This window comes from Ceratotherium simum, chromosome X (assembly GCF_057802395.1).
Source record: "Ceratotherium simum simum isolate JZ-2026a chromosome X, ASM5780239v1, whole genome shotgun sequence".
Lineage (NCBI taxonomy): Eukaryota > Metazoa > Chordata > Mammalia > Perissodactyla > Rhinocerotidae > Ceratotherium > Ceratotherium simum.
This window is the reverse complement of record NC_141940.1, coordinates 70,503,459-70,527,946: the sequence shown is the minus strand read 5'-3', so window position 1 is coordinate 70,527,946 and position 24,488 is coordinate 70,503,459. Positions and strand designations below refer to the sequence as shown.

Below are 24,488 nucleotides of genomic sequence, written 5' to 3'. Positions count from 1 at the left end.
CCGCAGCGGAGCGCGCGCACTTAACCACTTGTGCCACTGGGCCAGCTCCTATTTCAAAATTTAAAAGTTAAAAAAAAACCCAAACAGATTAATTATTTAAAAATCTATATTAAAAAAACCTACAGCTAACATCATACTTAATGGTGTGAAACTTGCAGCTTTCTCACTATGATCAGGAACAAGGCAAGGATGTCCCCCTCATCACTCCTTTTCAACATCATACTGGAAGTTCTAGCTAATATAATAATACAAGAGAAGGAAATAACAGGTATACGGATTGGGAAGGAAGACATAAAACTGTCTGTTCACAGATGACATGATAATCTATGTAGAAAATCTGAAGGAACCACCAAAAACATCCTGGAAGTAATGAACAATTATAGCAAGATTGCAGGATACAAGGTTAATATGCAAAAGTCAATTGCTTTCCTATATAGCAGAAATGAACATGTGGAATTTGAAATTAAAAAATTATTTACATTAACACCCCCAAAAATGAAATGCTTAGGTATAAATCTAACAAAATATGTACAAACTCTATATGAGGAAAACTACAAAACTCTGATGAATGAAATCAAAGAAGAACTAAATAAATGGAAAGATATTCCATGTTCATGCATAGGAAGACTCAATATTGTCAGGATGTCATTTCTACCCAATTTGATATATAGATTCAATGCAATTCCAATCAAAGTCCCAGCGAGTTATTTTGTGGATACAAACAAACTGATTCTAGAATTTACATGGAGAGGCAAAAGACCCCAAATTGGCAACACAATATTGGAGGAGATGAACAAAATTGCAGGACTGACACTACCTGACTTCAAGACTTACCATAAAGCTACAATATTCAAGACAGTGTGATAGTGGTGAAAGAATACACAGACAGAGCCCAGAAATAGATCCACATAAATATAGCCAACTGATCTTTGACAAAGAAGCAAAGTCAATACTATGGAGCAAAGAAAGTCTTTTCAACAAATGGTGCTGGAACAACTGGACATCAACCTACAAAAAATGAATCTAGACACAGACCTTATACCCTTCTCACAGACCTAAAAATAAAACACAAAACTATAAAACTCCCAGAAAATAACTTAGGAGACAACCTAGATGACCTTGGGTATGGTGATGACTTTTTAGATACAACACCAAAACCATGGTCCATGAAAGAAATAATTGATAAGGTATATTTCATTAAAATCAAAAACTTCTCAGGGCCAGCCCGGTGGCGTAGTGGTTAAGTTTGCACTCTCTGCTTTGGTGACCCAGGGTTCACAGGTTTGGATCCCCCGCGGGGATTTATGCACCACTCATCAAGCCATGCTCTGGTGGCATCCCATATATAAAACAGAGGAAGATGGGCACAGATGTTAGCTCAGGGCCAGTCTTCCTCAGCAAAAAAAAAGACGAAAATTGGCAATGGATGGTAGCTCATGGCCAATCTCTCTCACAAAAAAAAAAAACAAAAAACTTCTGCTTTGCAACAAACAATGTCAAAAGAATAAGAAGATTAGCCACAGACCGGAAGAAAATATTTGCAAAAGACGTATCTGATAAAGGACTGTTATCCAAAATATACAAAAAATACTTACAACTCAACAATAAGCAAATGAACAACCCAGTTAAAAAATCAGCCAAAGACCTTAACAGACACCTTATCAAAGACAATATACAGATGACAAATAAGCATATGAAAAGATAGTCAATATCATATATTATCAGGGAAATGCAAATGAAAACAACAATGAGATACCACTACATATCTATTAGAATGGCCAAAATCTGGAACACCAACACTAAATGCTGGCAAGCATGTGGAGCAACAAGAACTCTCACTCGTGGCTGGTAGGAATGCAGAATGGTACAGCCACTTTGGAAGACAGTTTGGCAGTTTCTTACAAAACTAAACATACGATTTAGCAATTGTGCTCCTTGGTATTTAACCAAATGAGTCAAAAACTTATGTCCACACAAAAATTTGCATATAGATGTTTATAGCAGCTTTATTCAAAATTGCCAAAACGTGGAAGCAACCAAGATGTCCTTCAGTAGGTGAGTTGATAAATAAACTGTGGTACATCCAGACAATGAAATACAGTAGTCCCCCCTTATCTGTGGGGGATACCTTCCAAGACCCCCAGAGGATGCCTGAAACTGTGGGTAGTACCAAACCCTATATATACTATGTTTTTTCCTATACATACATATCTATGCTAAAGTTTAATTTCTAAATTAGGTACAGTAAGATATTAAGAATAACAAACATGGGCCGGCCCTGTAGCGTAGCAGTTAAGTGCAGGCGCTCCGCTGCTGGCGGCCTGGGTTCGGATCCTGGGTGCGTACCGACACACCGTTTGTCAACCCATGCTGTGGCAGCATCCCACATAAAGTGAAGGAAGATGGGCACAGATGTTAGCGCAGGGCCAGTCTTCCTCAGCAAAAAGAGGAGGATTGGCAGATGTTAGCTCAGGGCTAATATTCCTCACAAAAAAAACAAAAAGAATAACAAACAATAAAATAGAACAATTATGACAATATACTATAATAAAAATTACCATGGATCTTAGCAACCTCAGCATATGATTTTTTTCTTTCCTTATTAAGTCTGGAACTTTCACCTTTTCACTTAAAGAAAGCACTTTACAGCTTTTCTTTGGCATATTCTAATTGCCAGCATTACTACTCTTGTGCTTTGGGGCCATTGTTAAGTAAAATAAGGGTTACTTGAGCACAAACACTGTAATAGCACAACAGTCGATCTGATAACCGAGAGGGCTACTAAGTGACTAATGGGTGGGTAGCATATACAGCGTGGATATGCTGGACAAAGGGATGATTCATGTCCCAGGCAGGACAGAGCAGGACAGCGAGAGATTTCATCATGCTATTCAGAACGGCGTGCAATTTAAAACTTATGAATTATTTATTTCTGGAATTTTCCATTTAATATTTTTGGACCACAGTTGACTGCAGGTAACTGAAACTGCAGAAAATGAAACAGTAGATAAGGCGGGGCTACTGTATTATTCAACACTAAAAAGAAATGAGCTATCAAGCCATGAAAAGACATGGGGAAACCTTAAATGTATGTTACTAGGTGAAAGAAGCCAATCTGAAAAGGCTATATACTGTATGATTCCAAATATATAACATTCTGAAAAAGACAAAACTAGGGAGACAGTAAAAAGATCAGTGGTTGCCAGAAGTTGGGAGGGGGGAGGGATGACTAGGCAGAGCACAGGATTCTTAGGGCAGTGAAAATATTCTGTATGATACCATAATTATGGATACATGTCATTAACAAAAAACACTTTATCAAATATAATTTAAACTTTCTTTGACTGTACAAAAGATACGTTCAAGCCCAATCATCAGTTTTCATTGTATTGTAGATATTCAGAAGGGTCAAATAATGGTGAGTTCTAGTTGATAAAATGTCATTAAGATGATTTACTGAATTGAAGTATTTTTTTCCTCTTTGACAATACACGTGAACTATTTTTTTTGAAAATTTGACCAGAATAAAAATACATACATCATAAATGAGATCTCCCACTGGCACTTCCTGCTTCCCTGCCCCCTCTCCTTTTTTAATAAAATCAGATTTACTGAGATGTAATTTATAAATGGTAATATTCACCCTTTTTATATGCTCAGTTCTGTGAATTTTAACAAAAGAATATCATCACCACAGTTAAGGATTAGCAGACATTTGGTCCTGTCCAAAATGTCCACAAGCATATTTGGTCCATGTCAAATGGTTTTGGACAGGACCAAATATCAAGGACTTTTTGGCGTGGACCCAATGTCTTTCTGGACATTTTGGACAGAACCAAATATGACCCGATATCAAAGACCTTTTGGCATGGACCAAATGTCTGATGGACATTTTGGACAGGACCAAATGGTCCTGCAAATATCAAGGACCATTTGGTGTGGACCCAATATCTCCATGGACATTTTGGCAGGACCAAATATGACCAGATATCAAGGACCTTTTGGTGTGGACCAAATGTTGATGGACATTTTGGACAGGACCAAATGTCCTGCAAGGCAGTTAAGATATATAACACTTCATCACTCCAAAAAGTTCCCTGGTGCTCCTCTGTAATGGATCCTCTCCCCATACCCTTTCTCCTGGCACCCACTGATGTGTTTGTCCCCATAGTCTTGCCTTTTCCAGAATTTCATATAAATGGAATCCTTTATGTCTGGCATCTTTCACTCAGCGTAATGCCTTTGAGAATTGTCCAAGTTGTTGCCTGTATCAATAGTTCTTTCCTGTTTATTGCACAGTTGTATTCCATTGTATTAATATATACCCATTTGTTTATTCTTTCACCAGTTGAAGTACATTTTGAGTTCCTTCCAGCTTTTGGTAGTTATATAAAAAAGAAAGCTGCTATAAACATCTTGGTACAGGTTTTGTGTGAACATAAGTTTTCATTTATCTTGGGTAAATACCTAGAAGTGAGATTTCAGGGTCATATGGTAATTGTATGTTTAACTTTATAAAAAGCTGCCAAACTGTTTACCAAAGTAGGTATACCATTTTGCATTCCCACCAGCAGTGTACGAGATTTCCAGTTCCTCTACATCCTCACTAGTATGAGGTATTGTCATTTTTTAAAAGCCTTTTTAGTGGGTGTGTAGAGGTATCTCATTGTGGTTTTAATATGCATTTCTTGAATAATTAATGATATTGAGCATCTTTTCATGTGCTTAATTGCCATTCATATCATGTATGTGTGTGTGTGTGTGTGTGTGTGTAATGTCTGTTCAGAGCTTTTGCCCATGTTTTAAACTGGATTGTTTGCTTTCTTCTCATTGAGTTGTGAGAGTCAGTTCACGCTTGTATTCTGTATACCAGTCTTTTATCAGATGTGTGTGTTGTAAATATCTTTCCCGGTCTGTGGCTTGCCTTTTCTTTTTCATAAAAGTATTTTTCAAAGAGCATAAGTTTCAAATTTTGATGAAGGCTAATGTATCATTTTTTTTCTTTTATGGATCATACTTTTTGCAAATATCTATGAAATCTTTGCCTAACTAAAGGTCAGAAAGATTTTCTCCTATAGTTTCTTCCAGAAGTTTTTAGTTTTAAGTTTTACATTTAAGTCTATGATCCATTTGTTTTAATTTTTGTATATGGTGTGACTATTGGCATTTACAAAGATCTCTTATACATATGATTACATCTGATCATCATTAAAAAAACTTTGAGGAAGGCACATCAGGAATTTTAATCCCCATTTTACAGATGAGAAGACTGAGGATTAAAGAAGTGGTGCTGTGTGACTTGCTCAAGGTCCCACAGCTGATAAGAGGTAAAATTGCAAGGTAAGAGGTAAAATTGTCATGAGAGTTAAGGTCTCCTGCTGTCCTAGGACAGTACTTTTGGAGCCAGGCAGCTAGGGCTCAAGATGGTGCCCCAGCAAAGCAAATATTCCCAGTGGAGATCTGAGCAATCTATTAGGCACTGAGGTAAGAAAGACAAACGGTGGACTAGCCCTGACCTCACTCAGACTGCACTCCTCTGGCCCACTTCAGGATCCACTGAAGAGAGGATCTCTCTGAAGAGAGCCAGAAGCTGGCCTGGCACCCTGCTCAGCTGACACTCAATGAATGCATTTTGATGATGATGATGAAGATTTGGAACGTGTTCAGAGGAGAGCTCTGAAAGTAATTACAGAGTTAGAAATTAAAGCTAAGAAGAAAAGTTAGGGGAACTAAGATTATTTAGTGTAGAAAAAAGAGGCCCAAGATAAAACCTGATAACAGCCTTCAAACAAAAAAACTTCGGCTTTCTTTCTGAGGGCTGAGCAAGGCGAAATGGGATGGAAAAATCTAAGTAAAAGGGCAAATTTATTCCTCCCTGGTGAGGATTGTTACAGACACTTAAGAGCCTTTATAAACAGAATAAACTCTTCTTATTTGAGTTTAGAGTCAGCGATTTGCCAAACATGGGCTCTGATAAAGGATTTCAGCATGAGGGTTACATGACCCTCTTGCACAGTGTCATTAGAAATCTTTGGGTAGCTCCTAAACCTACCCTGTGTCCTCATACAATTCCAGGAGGCATTTGTCTGTGGCATTCCTTGCTCCTTAGTGTTAGCATCTTCATGGACTGTTCCAATGACCAAGACAAGACTTACCTTAGTTCCTGAAGGCTTAATTAACTCCCATGCTCCTTGGCCCTAAAGCCAAGTAGCCCAGTGCCTAAGGATATAAATCTGGTTTAGCATCCCTGGAAAGACCTGAAATGTTGGCTAGTCCAAATCTGACCCCAATGCTCAAATCCCCTGTTCTGTATCTAGCCTCTGCTATGATGGGAAGCTTCGCTTACCCCAGTAGAAGATATAATACAATGAACTTTAGACTAGGAATAAGGAGAGTTGGGTTTGAGTCCCAGCTCTGCCACTAACTTGCTGTGTGATCATTGGTAAGTCCCTTCACATTTCTGGACCTGTTTCTTTATCAGTAAAATGGTAGTGGTGGAATCTCTTTGTTTTACTTTGTGTTGGTTTAACTGCTGCAACAAATGGCCCTCAAAAATTCAGTGGCTTAAAGGACAAGAAGTTTCCTCATTTCTTATGTAACATTCAGGGCAGCAGTTCCAGACTGGAGAGGGAGGGGGAACATCAGTCCATGTAGTTATTCAGGTACTCAGACAGAACTGATGGCAGTTCTGCCAGTCTTAATACATACCTTCCAAGGTCACTCTGCAGTTGTAGCCCACAGGAAAGCAGAAACCTCATGGGAGCTTTTTTATGGCCCAGGCCTGGAAGTGGTGTGTATCACTTTTACCCACATTCTATTGGTCAGAATTCAGTCACATTGTCATACCAAACAGCCAAAGAGGCTGAGAAATGTAATGCAGCTGTGTGATAGCTAGCTAGAAGGCTCCATCATAGACTTGATGATCTCTGAATGTCCCCTGTTCCAGCTCTGAAGTTCTGGGTATGTTTATGAACTAGACTCCCCTGGTTCTCACATTACCCTGCTCAGGCGCTTTGAAAATTGACTAACCTCTCTGACCATTAGGGACTAGCAGGCTGGCAGTGCAGGCCAATGCAATGCCCCCTGTGAAAGGCCAGAGAAGAAGAAATGAGATACCAGCCACACCACCAGGTACCACATTAAGCTAAGGTGTCTTTGTGCTTCTTTTCTCTGCAGCATGGGTAGGAGCCCTCTCAATGGGCATGATCTTCTTCTGTTCTCCCATTGTGAGTATATTCACTGATCGTTTGGGCTGCCGAATCACAGCAACTGCGGGGGCTGCTGTCGCTTTCATCGGCCTCCATACCAGCTCCTTTACCAGGTAAGACTAGGAGTTGCTGGCCATTTGTCCAAGGCTGAGGGTTGGCTTCTTTCTGGGCTTCAACTAGGGATACTCTTCTCATTGCAGAATTCCCTGTGGACCTTTCCATGTAGGGTACTCAAAGACCCTGCTCCCAGGAATCATTGTCCAATAGGACTCATCTAGGTAGTATCCCCAGGACACATTGGTAGGAAATATCCCCAAAGACCCAAGAGTTCCAAAGTGGTGGGAGCAGCCTAAGCTTGGGCATTCATACAGCTGGGCCCAAGTCCAGTTTTGGCCACTGAATGGCTATAGAACAACTGATGAGTACCATTCCCTTCTCTGGGCCTCAATTTCTTTATCTGTAACATGAGGGAATTGGACCGGATGGTCTTTTCAAGTCTCTTCCAGCTCTGCCCTATTCCCCTTCAATGTGCCACACATCTTATGACCTCACCTGCCTCCCGGGAATGAGCTTCTGGAGTGAGCCCATGTGAATACCAACCATTACAGGATTCCTAAGGGAATCTTATGCTGAGAAAAAGGTCAGCTTTTAGCATTTCTGGTCCCTTTCCAGGTATTTCTGGCTGCCGATGTATGGATGATTTGGGACAGATAAAGATTCATGTCTTGGGCATGAGAAGGAATGTTTAGCAGCATCACCCACTGAGGTACAGACCCAGCACCCAGCTAGGCCTAGGCTAAACTCAAACTCTGGTCCTGTTGGTCCCACTGGCAGAACTTGGTAGTGTCAGGCAAGGAGCAGGATACAAGTTCATTTTCTGCTTTCTGTCTGCCAGCCTTGAAGAAGCATGTCTGTAGGGGAGGGGAGAAGTAAAAACCCTCCAACACAGCCTGAGGAATATGGGATTCCTAAAAAACTCTGTTGACTTTCTGCCAGAGACACTTTGGAAGTTGTGGTACCTCCTATTTCCAATCTGCCTGGGCTGGTGTAGGAGAATACCAGCCTAGAATACAGCCAGCTTGTCAGGGATTTGCTTTCTGAGTTTGGCTCCCCAGAGAAGAACCATGGTTATGCTCTCTAGGCCTAAGGTTCCACTCACAGAGGAGTATGATAACTGTATTCTGCCACAAATGGGCCCTGTGAGGGTGAGCCAGCTTTCTTTATGACTTGAGCATTTCTGGCTACCCATCCTACCCTCCAGCAGAGCTTAAATCTGGCCTGCAATGGTTTCTTGGCTCGATCCCATCCAACTGGAACAGAGGAGGGGAAAAACCATGTCCTGCTTGGAACCTGCTGAGCCCTCCCAGGGCAACAGTTCCAAACCCTTTTAGGACCCCTCTGGTGGTCAGCCTCATTTTCCCTCAGCAAGCTGATGCCTGGCTCCTTGTGAGAAGGAGCTAGGTCTCAGGAGTGGCTCCAGTCTCAGCACTACACAGCAGAGGCCTGTTTTTTAAGACTGAGCAGAGCAAAGTGTAAACAAATTAGCAACATACAGATCCCATTTCCCTTCCAATCCACATGAGTTCAGTTATAGGAGGGGAAGGAGCTCAGATGTGTTTTCTTCTGGCACTCTTCTTTAGGCACATTGGAGTAGGCGTTCTGTTCTTCAGCTCCTAAGCTCCTCACCCATCCCATTTGCCCTTTCTGTAAGAACATCTTCAGAGCCAAGAAACTTTCCGGATGGCTTCATGTCCAGTGGAAAAATGGTTCTACTTGTGGCTAGAGCTTCAGTTCATCCTTCCTGTTGTCTGAATCAGGGCTCTTTTTTTTTTTTTTTTTAAAGATTTTATTTATTTATTTTTTCCCCCCAAAGCCCCAGTAGATAGTTGTGTGTCACAGCTGCACATCCTTCTAGTTGCTGTATGTGGGACGCGGCCTCAGCATGGCCGGAGAAGCAGCGCGTCGGTGCGAGCCCGGGATCCGAACCCGGGTCGCCAGCAGTGGAGCGCGCTCACTTAACCACCAAGCCACGGGGCCGGCCCTGAATCAGGGCTCTTAATTCCTTCGGATGGTATGAGGTGGGGCAGAATGCAGGCAGAGCTAGGGAGGCCTTGACAAGCCTACTCAGGGGGCCCCTGCCTTGGGACCCAGCTAGAAATTGGTCTGCCACACAGCACCCTGAACTGAATCCCATGCTTTGCCACCACCAGCCCCCTCCCTGAAGGTCTCCCTTAGACCTTTCTAACTCCTCTCCCTAGACAAGGCCCCTAGCCCAGGCCAATACCAAGAGATACCTAGAATCTAATGGAAGTAGGCTGCAAGGAATCTGACAGAAGAGGAGCAGTTGGCTTAGCTATGTGTTCCAAGTGGAGGCAACTCTTTTGAAACCAAAGCTCTTGCTCATATCCAGTGAATGCAAGCAGAGGGAAAGAAATGGTGATGATAGCTGTTGTGGAGTCATGAGTGCTAGCACCCCATCATCTCTGCAGCATAGGCCCAGTCTTTTAGTATGAGGACTTGGTCTATCTACGGGGAGGAACTGCTTAACCATGGAGAGTATTAGATAATTATGTGGTCAGATAAGAACTATTGCAAAATATGTGGAGAGTTTGAAAGAAAAAATTCTTCACTAGGTTGTAGCAATATTGTCTGGGGGCAGATGGCTGGCCAAACTGACCTTCCCTTGGCCTTTTCCCTTCTGACACTTTGCCTTCTGTTACAGAGGTTTATGGCCACAGCAGGGCCTAAGAGTTTTAAGCCAGAACCTGTCTTACTTGGCCAGGCCCACAACTTCTTTGAGGCTCTGCTTCCCGTCAAGCAGCCAGGCTACTCTGGGAAGCTAATCCATATTATGTCCAGCAACTGGAGCTGGGCTCTGGAAGTTAAAGGGACTCTACCTCAGGATTCCCATGGAGATCATCTATGGCCTAGAGTAAAGGGCCTTGGGATATCCAGACCTTGGGCAGGGTTGGGGAGGGAGTGTCTCTCAGAAGTACATCAGCCATTCTCTGAAATATTAAGGACCCTGAGCATGGAGAGACACTGAAAAGTCCTATGGAGGGTTTCAACCTTCCAGGATCTTGGCTCCTTGCAGACCTTTGTTGTAACTTTGGATAAAGCTTTGGCTACCAGCCTATCCATGGTGTCTAGGAGAACAGTAGGTGAAACTGCTCTCTCTAAGGCACTTACTTACTCCTTATAGCCCCTCATCCAGCCTTTGTATAGGCTGGTTCTGGCTTTCTTTTGAACAATCCTCTCTGATGGGTGCCATGATTCACACTAGAGTCACACAGACCTAGAGTTAAGTCCAAGCTTTGCTGATCCTCAGTTTTGCTACCTTGGGTAAATTACTTTACTTCCCTGAGCCCCTGTCTCCCCCTCTGCAAAATGGGGACCAGAAAGTCCTGTTCCTTGTCTGTTCTGAGGGTCAATGGTAAGTGGGGCTGTGGGTTAAGGGTAGGGGGATGCAGGTCTCAGGAGGGTAAGGGAGAAGGGCAAGTGGATTGCTGGTCAGGCTGCTGAGGATAGCTCTTGGTGTCTCTCCCACAGCTCACTAAGCCTGCGTTACTTCACCTATGGGATTCTTTTTGGTTGTGGCTGTTCCTTCGCCTTTCAGCCATCTCTCGTCATCCTGGGCCACTACTTCCAACGCCGCCTAGGTCTGGCCAATGGTGTGGTGTCCGCTGGGAGTAGCATCTTCTCCATATCCTTCCCCCTCCTCATCAAAACACTGGGAGCTAAGATCAAGCTCGCCCAAACCTTCCAGGTGCTGAGTACCTTCATGTTTATTCTTACGCTGCTTTCACTCACCTACCGGCCCCTCCTGCCCAGCTCCCAGGACACCCCAAGCAAGAGAGGTGTCCGTACCCTGTGCCAGCGATTTCTGGCTCAGCTCAGGAAATACTTCAACATGCGAGTATTCCGCCAACGTACCTACCGCATCTGGGCCTTCGGGATTGCTGCTGCTGCCCTTGGCTACTTCGTTCCCTATGTACACCTGGTGAGGAATACCAGGGTGGGCCTACCCTACCTGGCCCCAAGAAGCTGCCCTTAACCTGCCTGAAGCCCAGAGGGTAGGGGTGGAGGACCTTAAAAGGGCAGAGCTGGGACCTTTGGAAAAAGAGACAAAACAGTGGTTGGAGAGACCCAGAGTGGGAAAGGGCACAGGCTGAGGGAACACCTCAATGGGAAATGGGCAGAATTCCTTAGGGAAAGGCTCATGCCTGTGGTTTCCCCCACTGATAAATCTAGATAGATTTTCAGGAGAAGATAAGCATCATTGGGTTACAGGAGACTGGCCCAGATGACCCAAGGATAGGGTTTTCTAAGAGTGTGTTCTATGGAATGCTGGTCTTTGTGGTCAAATGATTTTGTTTAGGAAATAACATGTACTAGATCTCTCTAGCTTCATAATATGTAGCAATCTTTTAAAGGTACCAAAAGATCCTGCAGTAAAGAAACCCATTTAGCTTTGTTTAACCAGCATCCACCTAATTTATATGGCCATAGAACTGTCACGTGTAGTCTAGCTGTTATCTTCCACAGAACTTGTGTTTCTTAAAACACACTTTTGGAAGTGTTACTTGGAAGTTGGTGGAGGCTTCTCCCTTGGTGACCTGCTGTTGCCCCAGGCTGTCAGTTCTGGGTCAGGGAATGGGGAGATTGTAGGGGAACTCCAGGATTTTCTCAGTTGTTTAGGCTGTATTCTGTCCTGCCAGGGCTTGGAAGGGGCTTGGAGATTCCCATTCCCCTCAGCTGTTGCTCAGAAGCCCAGAATCCAGAAAGCCAAGGGATATGTGGCCTTTTAAGCTGTTAGAAGCAGCCAGGGAGCTTGTCCTGGAGCTAGGGCTACAGGGGAGAGGGCTGCAGGGGAGGGAGCTCTTACCATGGTCCAGGGAAGTAAGCAGTAGGGGGTTCTGGATATGCCAACAGTTAACCAGTCAGCTCCTCTTCTTCCTCCTGGCCTGGTGCTATGCTTTTCAGATGAAGTATGTGGAAGAGGAGTTCTTGGAAATCAAGCAGACCTGGGTGCTCTTGGTGTGTATTGGGGCTACCTCAGGCCTTGGGCGCCTTGTGTCAGGCCGTATCAGTGACTCCATTCCTGGACTTAAGAAGATCTACTTGCAGGTGAGTGTGACCACTCTGTGCACTGTGGGGAGGAACAGCCTGCCACAGATACTAGGTTATCCCCAGCCTTTGGAAGAGAACGGTAGGGTGTCACTGCTATGCCCTGAGCCCTGGCTCTGACACTAGCAACATGGTGAAATCAATCAAATTCTCTGAGCCTCAGTTTCCCTTGCTTTCAAATGAAGACAGTCATCCTTGTTCTGCCTTCTTCATCAAAATAGAGTGAGGATCCAGTGAGAGTAGTGTAAATGGAACCTCTAAGAACACTTTCAAAGAAAGTGTTTATTAATAATGGCTCTCCCATCTGAAAGAAGGAAACTGGGGCCAGGAGTTAGATGCTGCTCCCATTGAGGACTGATCTCATTGCTACCCTATAATCTCTTGGTCATCTATAGCATTTTGTGGCCCAGTGTCTCTCTCCTCCAGGTCTATCACCTCTACTCCCAGAGCTACCTGATATCAAGCACTGGCTCTCAAATGCCATCCTCTCAATGGACACAAAAAAAAGTGCCAGAAAAGGCCAGATTTCACTTCCCCTCTTTAGGCCTCACTTTTCTCATTTGTGCAATGAGAATAATTCTTGCCTTGCTTATCTCACCTCACAGATGAGGATCAAAAGAAATATAGGTGTGACTAGGCTTTGGGAAGTAAAAAATGGTATAGCCATCAAAGGTTTTGATCCTTCTGACAGTGACACAGGAAGCCTCATATTGTGAGCAGTAGCCATATGGATGCTCGAGAGGCCACTTTCTGTGTGAACTGGGCTCTAGTGTATTCTAGTAGTAGAATACACACTACTGCTCAAGCTGTCTGTCTTTGTCTACCTGGCAGCAATATTGCCTTTCTGACCTGGCTTATGCTTCTTGCTCCTGCATCTGGGTTTACCAGAAGGTGCCCAAGTGTGGAACCCTGTGGAGGGGTGACAGCAGCCCTAGAAAATATGTGGTCACAAATAATCCATCAGGAAGGTAGTTGAGTTCTGACTCTCCTGGGGAAGCCCTAAAAGCACTTCCAATGGGCCCTGACTACACTCATAGGAATTTCTCTGTCTTCTGACAGCCCCAAGTGTTTCCCTAAATACTGTCAGATGTCTTAGACAAGGATATAATTAAGATTTCCTGTTGTGTTTAACCCTGCATTAGATTTGCAAGAGCTGGTGAATCTGCTTTGTCAGAGTTAAGGGTGCCCTTATGGTCCATCCAGTCCAACCTTTCATTACACTGATGGAAAAACTGAGGGAAAGGCTCACACAGACAGTAGTGGCAGAGCTGAACTCCTATGTAGCACTCTTCTCATGTTCCACTTTACGCTAAGTGATGGATAGCAGAGCCAAGTGCCAGAGATGATAAGTGACTTGATCAAGGTCAAACCAAAGGCCTGTGATTGAGATAAACCAATTACAAAATTTTGAATTCCTGTGCAAATATTGGCAAGTACCTTATCTGGGTGGCTTTTTGCATAAGAGTATATGTGGCTTCACCAGTCTTTTCCACATGCCACCCCTGTGGGTCTTCCCTGTCAGTATCAGTAGCTCCAAGATGCCAAAGGGTGCTGGAAATCTGGATAAGCTAGCATTGGGCCAGGGCTTTATCTTGAGGAGAGGCAGCAGCCCCTGCCTAGCCATATAGCTCATTTCTCACCACAGTCCCTAGGAGAAAGGTATGGCCCAAGCAACTTTTGATTTGTATTGTGCAGAGGGAGTTCCCAGGGAGGCAAAGGCATTAGCTAGTTAGAAGCAGAACTAGGCTTAGGGCCCAGTGCTTCTGCTGACCACTTCCCCTACCCACCCACCACTCTCTCCCCTTTTCCACTCTTTCTTGCCCCAATCTTGCCACTTGGAATAATATAAAGCAATCTTAGAATGTTATGGCTGAAACATATCTTCATCAACTTGTAGTCCAACTCCCTCATTTTACAAATTGAGGAACTGAGGCCCAGAGAGGGAAAGTAACTTGTCCAAACTCATTCTGCTGGTAAGTGTCTCAGGCCAAGAGCACAAGACAATGGATGAACTTCTTTCTTTTAAGCTACTCAAGATACTCCATTACGGGAATTTGCCTCCCTTTCTCCCTGGGTCAGTTGTAGGAATACAGGCCTGTGAGAGGAAAGGAGTGTTCACAGCTTCAGTTCTGAATAGCCATCCACTAGATGCTGTGGTTCTTACTATTGGCAAAGACAGGCACATGTGTCTGGTGTTAAGCCCTGGACAATCTGTTGGAAAGAAAATGGTGACAACCTGAAGAATAGCTTCAATTTGGACCAATTCTTGAGGCCTGATTCTCAGTTCCAAGAGGGATTTTTCATTTCTGAACCTTGGCAAGGCCTCATGGAGGATGTTAAGAGGCAGCTAGACACAATACATAGTAATTAGAGCCAATTGAAATTAGTTAATGGGGTTCTTTGTGTTATATAATGGTATTAACTCTTAATTGCCATACCATTATGGCTTGGTTGATAGGTGGGTCTGGTTTTATCTTATAGTTGTCTATGAATCTCCTAGAGGAGAAGCTGGGATATCTGGGTTCTTATTCCTAGATTCTGCCTAGCTATCCCAAAACAGCCTGGACAAAGTTCAAAAGTCCCCGAAAAGTCCTGAGATGACATGACCACACATTTCTTATCCTCTGTAAAAACCAAGCAATTAACCTAACAAGCCCACCGCCAGCAACAACACAAAAAATCTTTAGATCTTGAAACAGCCTTGATCCTCCTACCCTTCTATGTGGCGATGTGGTGAATTATCCTTACCATGTGGTGACTTACCCTCCCTGGGTAAGTCAGCCTGCCTGTGTGAACTATAGGTTCACTATAGGTGAACTATAGGTTCTGGGTCCTGTCAAGCCCTTGGGAAACAGATTGGATCTTAGCCCTGATCCTGGGATGACCTGGCTCTGCTGGCTACAGTGGGTGTGGGGAGGGGGATCCTTTCTCTGCTTGCAGCCCTGGTCTTCAGTGTGGGTCACCGACACAGGTTGGAGATGACCTTAATCAAAAGACCAGCTGTGTTTCCAGTGGCCCTTCTCTCTGTTGAGATGGAAAAAAACAGCCTCTGGAAAGGCAGCTTCTTTGTTTTGGAATCATTTTACTCAGCCCAAAGAAAGCCCAGTGGCTAGTCAGTGCCCCTGGGCTGGCTTCAGGCTCCCTAGACCTCCTCCTAGTGTCTTGGTTCTCCTTAAACGCCCCTTTGTTGCCTTCTCAGGGTGCCCAGCCAGGCCCAGAGGCCTCCAGAGCCTGAGATGTCTGAGATGGGTGGTGTCTCATGTCCTAAAGCATAAGGAACCTGGGTGAACCTCCCAATGGTCTCCTTCCTGCCACGGTGTTTTCTAAAAGTGGTTCCCCCAAAATGGGCACTGGCTTCTCCATCTCAGGAAGCTGTGCCTTCCATTCATGCCCCCATCTAATCATCATTCAAGTCATCCTCACTTCCTCCCCTTCCTCTTCCCATGCCTTACTTGGATCTGAGAATAACAGCATAGTCTGATCTCAGACCCTGATGCCTGGGGCAGCCAAACACAGGATCAGAAAGCAGAAAGAGCAATTCCCTTTATCTCAGAGTTCAGTGAAAAGACAACTTCTTGAGGAGAGGGGCCATGTTATTCCCTACCTCTTTTTAAAATCTTGACAGAATCAGTTAAATAGGGGCTATCTTAAAAACTTTGAATCTTTCAGTGAAGGACTTATTTAGTCCAACTGCTCTCCCTGTTGACACCCCTCTGCCCCATTTTATAGATGGTAGAAATGAAGCCCTGAGAAAGGAGATGTGATTTGCTCTGTGGTTTTGGCTGGCAAGCACATGACCTCAGGCTCTTGCTCCTCTAGGTCATCTCCTTCCTGCTCCTGGGCCTGATGTCCATGATGATTCCCCTGTGCCGGGGCTTCGGGGGCCTCATTGTTGTCTGCCTCTTCCTGGGCCTGTGTGATGGCTTCTTCATCACCATCATGGCACCCATCGCATTTGAGCTGGTGGGCCCAATGCAGGCCTCACAGGCCATTGGCTACCTCCTGGGCATGATGGCCCTGCCGATGATTGCCGGCCCTCCCATTGCAGGTGAGGCTGATGTTACAGGGAGGGCATGAGTGGGGGATTCCTGTCTTCCCAGTGCCCTAGCTCTCCTGAGCACCTCTGCTTGAAGTCTCTTTTCCTCTTATTCTCTATTTAGGCAGCCTTGTCAGAGTGCATGAAACCCATTAGCACTATTGGTGGAAGAGACTAAGCACAGTATATGTGCATGGATTCATTTTGGGGAATGGGCTTTCCATGGCTATATATCTGTTTCAGTGGGGTTTTATTGTAAACAGAATGGCTAATTCTAGGAGGGTAGAGAGAGAAATGGGTTTGGCCTTCTTGAGCATTCCATTAATCCAGTATCCTCTCTTTTTCTCACAGGCAAGTAATTATTTGCAAGGTAGTTGGCAAGAAGAGAACTGGTTTTATTAAGACTTAGAGACACCCCTCTCCTCCCCTACTGACTTCCAAACTGAACCTGTAGAAGAGATTTGATTAAGGTCACATCCTAAGATTGGGCCAGTGAGGCTCACTTCCAGCAGGCAGCAGACAAAGTGTTGGCTTGCCGTCTTTCAGCACTCCCAGTTTCTCTTTCCACTCTTTAAGAAGGGCATTGTTGGTACCCGAGGGAACATAGGAAACAAGGAAGACCAATGAAAAGAGAACTTCATTCCCTTTCTTTAGGATTTATTGCAAATATTGACTCATGGGCTAGCCTCTCCTAGTCTGGCCAACTGGGCTAACTCAACAAATGTTCCTTGAACACCAATTCTGTGCAAGGTGTTGTGAGGGCACTGGTCATGCTGTGTGACAGTGGCAAAAGCTTCCATTCAGGTCCTTGTGCAACAGCCATACTGCCCACTAGGGGTGGGGAACCCCTCCCCAGCCCCTGATCCCAAAGGTGGATCCCAGAATCCACATCTCTTTCCATTTTGCTTACCTCCTAAGCAGCCCAAGGACCTACTTGCCTTTCCTCAGTAGTGTTTCTGGGCTCATCCTCCCTATGAGGTGCCCCACATTAGCTTCTGGAGGTGAGCAGGGGAGGCCTCGAGTCCCATGCCAAACATATCCATGGTACTGGCAACTTAGAGGAACCCAGAGGGGTCAACCATATCTGTAACTGGAAGGAAGGAAACACATACAGCCCCCTTTAGGGCAAATGGGAATTTCAGAGAAAGAGTACTTCAGAGAAAGGGAAAATAGGAACTTGGCTGAATTGTTCCACAATAACACTCTAGCCCAAGTTGGGGGTGGGAGGGTATATCACTGTGAACCAAGACAAGGCTCGGCCATCTTCCATGGAGTTCTTTTAAACTAACTTCCCTCCTAACTCCATACCTAGGAGGGCCTGAAAGTTAGCTAAAGCTTCATGAATGTAAAAAATGGAGAACTTTAAGAGAAGCTTCATTAGCTTCTTTCATAATGAGCATTAGCCTCAAGGGCCTGCAGCTCAAGTATCTTAGAGCAGAGCTGCCTGCCTTTGTAATAGAGGTTTTATTTATTCCATCTAGGAGTGTTTAAATTGAGGGTGCTCCTGGGTCAAGGCAGTGCAGGCCAAGATTCTCTGGATAGGCATTGTGATGGCCCCTAGAAGTACCTTTGGGCAGTAGGGCAAAGCTGAGCTTGACTTATCTCTCTTAATTGTTTCAGGCCTCCTCCGCAACTGTTTTGGGGACTATCATGTGGCCTTCTACTTTGCTGGTGTGCCCCCCATCATTGGGGCTGTAATCCTCTTCTTCGTCCCTCTGATGCATCAAAGGATGTTCAAGAAAGAGCAAAGGGATTCCAGCAAGGATAAGATGTTGGGCCCTGACCCAGACCCCAATGGGGAGCTGCTGCCGGGCTCCCCCACCCCGGAGGAACCAGTCTAATGCCTCTTCCTTGCTATTGTGTGCTGTCCTCCTCAACCCCTTCCCTTCACCCTGCCCTGCTCAGCATTTATATTTTTGCCACCAGCACACTTGTTCCCAAACCTGCACACACAGCATTTCAGCCACCTGACCATCTCCCTTGGAGCCAAAGCTCCAGGTGTTCCAAACTCATTAACCAAATTCTCCCCATGAATGCCTTTAAACTTGCGAGGGTCCTTCTCCTCCCAGGATCTAGGAGATCTTGGGATCACCCACTGGCCTTCGAACCTCTCCATATACTTTATAACCCTTGGGGGAGGAGGGGGAAGGGACCTCCTGGCCCCAGCTTGTTAGTGACCCACTAAAAGCAACTGCCAAAGGTGCTACTGTATCCCCAGGAGTCTGGTAGGAAGACCCAAGCCTCTGCGTGCTGAGGAGTTCCTTGCCATCTGTCCTTGGGAGCCATTGGTTTGGGGGGCTGGGGGTGGCAGGAAGGGCAGAGAGGTAAAATGAGACAAGGAGCCTTGTTTAGCCTCCGAGTCTCTGAGGTCTGTGACTTCCCAAGAGCTGTGGGTGCCATCATTTTACAAGTATACAGATAGTCTCCCCATCATACAGTTGGTTAACAGTCTGCTTCCTTCTTCCCTTGTTCCTTTGTTTCCTCTACTGCCTCCTCTCCCTTCTCTTCCCCTTCTATTTCTTTTTATGACTGTCATAGACACATAGGTGCTTGAAGAAAGGAGGGACCCAGAGCTTGGGCCAATCAGCCTCACCTTGGCCCAGCCCACCCATAACACTAGCATCAATCCCACTCATCTCAGGCTGAGCCACATCTCACTTTTTGGCTCAAGCTGCTATAATCATAGACTGGAAGAGAATACCACATAGGGACAAGACCTTAAACAAACACCATAAAGCTCCACTCACTGATTTTTACAGATTTCCTAGGCCACTGCACTAAACTTCAGGCCCTCCCAGCTCCCCATCCTTGTATCTACCTGCCAAAATGTGAAGAAATTTCTTTCATCTCAGCAGGCAGAGGACTGATGACTGGGGGATGGCATGGTGGAGGGAAGTGCAATAGTTATTGACCTGGCAAAGGACCAACTCCTGCATCTCTCATTCATGACAGGTCAATATTTCCACCTGGGCCAGGCCAGAAAAGGGACTGTTTTAGAGAAAATCCCATTCCCAACGTGGATCCCAAAAAGGTAGAGGCAGAAGCTGCACTTAGGGTTGGATAATTTCTTTTAGGAAGGAGAAACCATCCTAGCCTTTACCACCCAATGTGCGCCCCCATGCTGGGCATCCTGGGCCACTCTGTTTAGCGGGCATTAAAGGTGCCAGGAAAGGTAGACTCTGGACCATCTTCATCCCTCTGAAATAGGTGCCAGATGCTTCCCTATGCCCAGGTTCTGGACAACACTCCTGCTGAAGAACATACCCAGCCAGCTGTGTCCAGCTAACACAACTCACCTCACTAGGAGCTCAGCCTCTCTCCTCACTTTTCTTCTTTGTGTCTTGTTCTCCCTATTCTGGGCCTTTGTCTGTTCTGTTCCTGTTACCCTAACCTTTCATTTTCTTGCCAGGCATCCTTGGCTGTCACTTGGAGTTAATAGTGACTTGCCACCCCAAGCCAGCACCATCCTGGGACCAGGAGGATGAGGTTGCCCCTGAGGGGCTCCAAAAAAAACAGTGGTGCCTACCCATGAGTTTTTCCGTTACAAACAGGCAACTGGGGCATGGTTGGCCCCTCTGATGCCCTCATTCAAGGCCAATGTCCTGAACCCCCTCTATTGGTCCCAGTACAGCTCTTATCAACTCTCCAAAGGAAAACCCACTGGTTCTTGGCTCTGTGGGCAGGAAGGGGCCTAATTACTATCCTGTCAGCTCAAAGAGCAACGGAACAGGAGAAGCTGGGCCCCAGGAGCCTTGTAACCTTGAGGAAAGACCATTGAAAATGTTGGAGCAACAAAGGCCCTGCTTCCATTTCCCCCTGCCCCACCCCCCACCAAGTCATCAGAGGGGAGTTCTGCAGGGCCTCCTTTGTTGCTCACCCTGTGGATAGCTCTTAAGAATCAGGCTGCCACCCACTTCTCTCCAGATGAAGGAAAGACATTCACAGGTCCCAAATCTGCCCTATCAGGTATCACATAACATGGTGGAGTGTCAGTTTATTTCTTCCACACATGTGCATGTGCATGTGCATGTGTGGGCTTGTGTGCTTTTGGAAAGAAGGTTGGTTGGCGAAAGCAGCACAGTATTAATATTTAGGGTAGAATGCACCTTCTTATGTACCACAGTTAAATCTAGGAGAACGAACAAAATTTAAATCCTTAAAAGGTTTGGAACAAAATAAATAGATCTAAAATTCTAGCTTTAGTATGTATGTTCCCCACAAGTGTAAAATAGTCTTAACCTGGTTAAGAGCAGGAAGTTTGGCTTCAGAACTGAAATCTCATTTCAAATCAAATTTCTGCGAGGGTCTAGACTCTCTGTGAGAGCAGAAATTGGAAAAGGAGCTATATAGGGTTTGTAGTTGGGTAGACTACTCAGGATTGGATTTATTAGGGAGCTCTGAAGTGGAAAAGTGGTTAATTCACAAAATGAGAAAATGGTTAGTGGCTGAGTCAGACTGGAGGTCCCACCAAGGCCCTACCTTGCTACAAACATGCCATGTTGAAAATTGGCAAAGACCTTAGCAATAACACACTTCAAACCCCCTTTCCTCTCCCTTGTTATTGATGGGGGAACCTGAAGGGACTGGTATAGCTCAGTTACACAGCCAGGCAGCGACAGAGCCTGGAATTGAGGATGATGAGAAGAGAGACTTCCAACAATGACAAAGCTGGGAGTAACCTTAGAGTTTCCCTTATCCATACTCTGCACTGAATTTAAGTGGGAAAACTGAGGCCTAGAGATAGTAAGGGACTGCAGCAGGTTCACACAGTTCATCAGTGACAGAGCAGGCTAAGACTTGAACTAGGGTAAGTGACTTCCAGTCCAGTCTAAACCCCTCATTTTACTGATGAGGAAACTTACCCAAGGAGGGTGAAATAACTTGCCCACTTCACTCAACAACTATGTAGTGAGCCTATTTCCAAAAGGGTGTCAGCAGGAACAGCTCCAAACAAAAATGAAATCCGAGCAAAGTCTGACTTTTAGCATATCGCATCTTTTCACAATTACCTTCACTCCCAACCAACACATGCTTTTGGTATTCTCTTCCTAAGCACTCCAGACCTTCACACAGCTCTGGCCTTGGAAAACTGGTCCCACCTACTGCTGTTCCACCCCCAGCAACCAAAGAGATACAAATAAAGAAGTCCATCTCCCTATGGCCATACACTGGGCAGGGGAGAGGCAAAGAGAGGGGACTGGTTTTCTTGGAGGAAGGGTGGTTTACCACCCAGCTCTTGGCTATCGTCATTTCTCCCCTGACTCAGTGCAGACATCCTCAGGCTGCTAGCCTCCTCATCTCTTCCCACTGGCTAATTACTCTCTCCTACTGCCTGGCCCCAGGCTCTGCCACCCAAGGTCTGTTGCCTCCTCAGTACCTTCCCCAGTAGCCCCAAGGCCCCAGTCTGTGTTTGATCACTCAGGATCATTAGATTTCAAAGCTGTGGAATCCCGTAATTTTTATGAGCATATGGTCTCCTCCAGGGCCTTTTCATGTGTGAAGAGGGAGCCAGCAGCTCCCTGCCACTTCTCCACAGCAGCAGAGCAGGCCAGCTGACAGGGATTACAGGTATCCCCAGCAAATCCCTGGTGTCTGACAGCTGGTGCCTAGATAGGGTGAGTGCTGGTTTGAACCAGAGCCCTTTAAGCAAGTTCTGAAATTCTAATAAGCTGAAATGTAGAGGAGACTCCAGAGGCACAAGGAAAGGGATTAGATACCCAACTCCTGCAGGGGTTGAGGAGGCTTTGCTTTAGAAGGCTCTTTGATTCTTGCCTTTCAGCTCTCTCTAGTGGTCACCAGAAGCAGAGTTCCATGCCTGGTTTTCAAGTCATTTCAGCAATCTTTTCTAGGGACCTGCTATATGTCAGGCACTCTGCTAAAACCCAGGGATTTCAGGAAAGAAAGGAACAGAGGTGGAGAAAACAAAGAGAAGAAACACAGAAGGAATTTGTACTATCTTCTTTCCAAGAAACATTTTCCTCTTCTGGACCCCAGCGGCCCAAAGCTTACGGACCTCAGAGCCTCTGAGGCAGGACAGGGGGCACCCCGCCCCTTCCATGACGGAGGCCTCAGCATGCAGCATTTCCCCCTCCTCATTGCCCGGCCTCCCCCTGGCCAGAGCAGCCCGGAAGAACTACGTGCTCCTCAGCGTTGATTTCCTGCTGAACCCAAGCCGGATAAAATTAACCCATTGCTCACAGCTAACAAGTGTCAGATCCCGCGTCCAGCTGGGGGGAGGGGAGGGCAGAGCTGAGCCTGGTGGCGCTCCCGCCAGACCAGGCTGACGCGCGGGCTGACAGCACCTGTCGGGCGGCCCCTGCCCAGCGCCTCCTCACTCCCCCGCTCCTACCATAGACTGTGGCCCCGCCGCGGGGATGGGGGAGCGGCTAGAGACTGGCTGGGCGACCGCTACCCTCCTTTCCCACCACACACCCACACTACACTGCCCTCGCAACGAGTGGGCCCTGGGATCCAGAGATGGGGGAGCTAACTGGTACCATTTCCCACCAGGTCCCCTGCCCACCCCACACTCGGAGGATGTCTGAGGATGGAGACGGGGCTCGGGCCCCCGGGGCCCTGGCTGCTGTTCCTGGTCCTGCCACTGGCTTCTGGTCACCTTGGGCGGGGAGGGGACGGTTCCTGCGCCTCCATGGCCCTCCATCCATTCCCCGGTCTGGGAGGGGTAAGAACCCGGGAGACGCGCCACGGAGACGCATCTGCCCCTGCTACTCAGACGGAAATCAGGCCCGCCCAGGACAACCACCCTTCCCGCTCAGGGGAAGGGGGTGGGAAGGAAGGCGGGGGCCCACCCCAGGGCCCTGCCAACTGTCCTGGGAGCCAGACGGATGGAGAGCAGCTGCCGTGTGTCCTGGGCTCAGCTGCTCCTCGATCCCCCGCCCCCACCGCCCTGCCTGCGCCACCGCCACCAGAGACTGCAGCGTCGCCGCCCCCACCGAGCGCTGGGTCCAGAGCCCTGGAAGTGATCCGAGCTGGGCCGGCCGACCACCCCTTCCCACCGGCGGCGGCCCTCTCTCTTCCCCGTACCAGACCTGTGCCCAAGGCCCCAAGGGCTGGGTCGGGCCGCAGCTAGCGAAGGACCTAAGTGATTCCAGGCACGAAGCCCGCCAGGATGAGAGGGCTGGGGGCGGGATCAGCCTCCAGGAAACGTTCCGGTCCAGAGCAGCCATCTTCCTCCGCCCTCCTCTCCAACTTCCAACCCTGGGAGGCAGCTGCTCTTACGCCTGTTTTACAGATAGGGCAAGTGAAGCCCAGAGGCAAACTGAATGCCAGCTGTCAAACCTTTTCTCCAAGGCTCTTTCCACCCCACCTCACAGAAAGTAGGGAAGTAAGCGAATCTCCTTTTTTCTCTCACTTCTCAGAAAGCCTGCTTTCTGCTCCTGGAGTCAGCACCTGCTGCCCCCAGGCCCACTCTGCCCCCTAACGAAGGCTCTGGGCAGTGAGTGGTACCACAGCCCCAAGACGGAGGCATGGAAGGCAGCAGAGGCTGAGCCAGAGTCCTTGTGCACTCTGCACCCACCCACCCCCGCCTCTCCTATGGAGGGACCGGGATGTGGAGGGGGGTGTGGAAGAGGAATTAGGAGTGTCTGATCTGCCTTTCACTGGGAGTACACAACATTGTCTTCTGGGTTCCTCTCCCCATCAAAATGGAGGTAAAACTCCAAAATGAGCTCTCCTGTGCCTTACTCCTCAGTCCTTCTCTTATTATTCAATAAAATTACCATCACTGAGGGCTAATTTCCAGGGCCTTGCTTAATGCCCATAGACCCCCAAAGGACCCTTTGTCTGGTCTGGTTATTGGAGGGGCGGGGGTGAGAGGGTAAGGAACAGTTCCTGGGAGACCCTGCTTTCATGGGAAATGATTCATGTGTCTAAATAGTCGACACAGCTACCTCAGAGGCTCCCTCTCTTCTAGACTTCCAGTGCTTTGCCAAGCTACAGAGAGAGGATGGGGAAAAGTAGCAAATATCATGCAATTAAGGGTAGGGGAGCTCCAAAGGCAGCACCTAGTGAAAGGAAAAGTAGAGAACATGACTAGACCCCTGCCCATACACCTCAGTGAGGTGAAGTTGTCCTATATATGCCTCTGAGCAACTGTG

At 46.6% G+C, this 24,488-nt stretch overlaps 1 protein-coding gene across 1 annotated transcript in view; it reads left to right on the top strand.

Annotated features, from left to right (window-relative positions):
• Positions 1–24,126, top strand: part of SLC16A2 (solute carrier family 16 member 2) — a 112,231-nt gene extending 88,105 nt beyond the window's left edge. The window contains exons 2-6 of the mRNA XM_004442183.3: positions 7,177–7,321; positions 10,758–11,208; positions 12,192–12,335; positions 16,155–16,383; positions 17,992–24,126. Of these exons, the coding sequence (XP_004442240.2) occupies positions 7,177–7,321; positions 10,758–11,208; positions 12,192–12,335; positions 16,155–16,383; positions 17,992–18,212 (1,190 nt within the window). The 3' untranslated portion in view covers positions 18,213–24,126. The remainder of the gene's footprint in view (positions 1–7,176; positions 7,322–10,757; positions 11,209–12,191; positions 12,336–16,154; positions 16,384–17,991) is intronic.
• The last annotated feature ends 362 nt before the right edge of the window (positions 24,127–24,488 follow it).